Source organism: Merops nubicus, unplaced genomic scaffold (assembly GCF_000691845.1).
Source record: "Merops nubicus isolate BGI_N331 unplaced genomic scaffold, ASM69184v1 scaffold9528, whole genome shotgun sequence".
NCBI classification, from domain to species: domain Eukaryota; kingdom Metazoa; phylum Chordata; class Aves; order Coraciiformes; family Meropidae; genus Merops; species Merops nubicus.
The window spans coordinates 32,116-34,105 of NW_008627745.1; the positions used below are offsets into that span (position 1 = coordinate 32,116).

Below are 1,990 nucleotides of genomic sequence, written 5' to 3' on the forward strand. Positions count from 1 at the left end.
CAGCTCATACGTGGAATGCACAAACTGCACCAACACATTCACTTTTCTACATCCTCCTGGCCATTAATGGCCTTCCATGTAAAGAAATGACAGCAAAGAAGCTTCTCTGTGTTAGAAAGCACTGAATTGACATCTTTAAAATATTTCTATAGACCTACATAATCCAGTGCCTCAAACCACAAGACTACATACTATTGTGTTACTCTCACTCCCATTATCACCCCAAGAGTCTGTGACATATTTTCCAGTTACAACTTGCACCTTTAATTAAAGCACACATTCAGCTTTAAGACTCAAGACTTGCAGGTCAGTCTCAGAAGAGCAGGCAGCACTGTAATTATTTCCAAGACCAGCTTTGCCTAAACAAGAGTGACTTAAGAATAGGACTAAAAAGGCCAATAGTTTCCTTCTCAGCAGTTGATATTTTTGACAGTAGGGCCTCACTCAATCTTTACTGCTCTGTTTTGCCACACCTTGAGGGGAAACGTTCCCTTTAGATTGGCAAACAGAAAATAATCCCTTCTGGGGTAAGAAACAGCCACAATAGCATTGCCTTTCTCCAGCTGGTGCCTAACAGCACTCACCTCCTGAAAAAGCGTAGACATTTCACAGACCAGACATGAGCTGGGGCTTTGCATTTCACATTTGTGCCTGTCGGAGAGGAAGAAATCTCGCAGCAGTGGAGTGTGGGTAAGTGCCTGGACAATACAGTTCATAAAACATGTGTTCCCAAGATTGATTAGCCCTCGTAGACCTATAAAGACAGAAGGGGGAAGGGATGCATAAGCGTTATCAAGTTAACAAAATGGTGCATTTGCATTTTTATATAGTTTTCACAATATAGCCATAGATTTTCTGGAGCTGCACAGCTCCAAGTACACAGCTTTACATTGTAGGCTATTGGTTTTGATGTACTCCAGCCACAAGCTGCCCCCAAACTTTCTCAACTTCTATAGGATTTGTCTTTTAAATTCTCAGAAAAGGAAAAAAAAAAAAAGAAACCTCAAAGTACAGCAACACCAATAGCATTATTTTGCAATGGCTGTTTTGCCATATATGTCACCAAAACCTGCCCCCTCCCCAGGCTGATACCAAAGTGCAACAACCGCTGGTAAGTTGCTACAGTAAGAAACCAACACATTTAAATAAACCAATAACTAAGTTTTTAGATATTTTACAAGGCTTTCCCTCACGCAGATCATGGTTTTTTTGTACTGTTATAATGCAACCATCATCTAAGACAGGCAGCAAAGGGAACAGCCTTGACAAAACCAAGTCAGGCTGGGACATCCAGCGCAGACTTGGCGTATCCTTTTTTTGTACACACCCCGAGATCCAAACAAAACATCCTTCAAAGAGAAACTCTGAACAATACTAGTTGCAACGTTTGTTTTAGTTAAGTTAAACATTCATCTACAGTAATACATCAAAAAATTCAACTTGGCATAAGAGGATTCATCACACCTTAAGTCAAACGTTCAGTAATGCCCAGAGACGATTTCTTGAGCTTGGAAACCAAGATGCTTAAAGGAAAGCTCTTTTGTTGCACAACAGAAGAGAGGTTAGGAGTGGGGAAAGCTTTTCAGTCATTTGCAAAGTCTAAGCGAGAAGAAAAACATGCTCAAATCCTTGAGTAGTCTTCCAAAATGTTAACATAATACCACCATACAGGAGTGCTAAATGAGAAGAGCATCAGGTGGACAAGAATGCTTATTTTTTAATCAAAAACTTACTTTGAAACAAGCTAAAATGCAATAATACAGTTCTGGTATTAATTTAAAATTAGCATTGTCCTCTTCTGCAACATAAATGGGATTACTACACAAATGGTGAAGGAAAAACCAGGATGATTTCACAGAGAATGAAGAATTTCCTTGCCATTCCATGGAGGGGAGGAAGTATCAGCTAGCAATGCTGTGGCAATTAAAAATGATGCAGTTCCCTTGCAGTACACCAGATAGTGCTCAAAGGGCTCTTTAGCATCTTTCAG

General features: G+C 39.9%; 1 protein-coding gene across 1 annotated transcript in view; it reads right to left on the bottom strand.

The window, feature by feature from the left end:
- Window positions 1-1,990, bottom strand: part of LOC103778820 (ubiquitin carboxyl-terminal hydrolase 22-A) — a gene marked incomplete at its 5' end in the record, with an annotated part of 51,889 nt that overhangs the window by 26,594 nt on the left and 23,305 nt on the right. Inside the window, one exon of the mRNA XM_008946434.1 lies at window positions 585-754. Within this exon, the coding sequence (XP_008944682.1) occupies window positions 585-754 (170 nt within the window). The remainder of the gene's footprint in view (window positions 1-584; window positions 755-1,990) is intronic.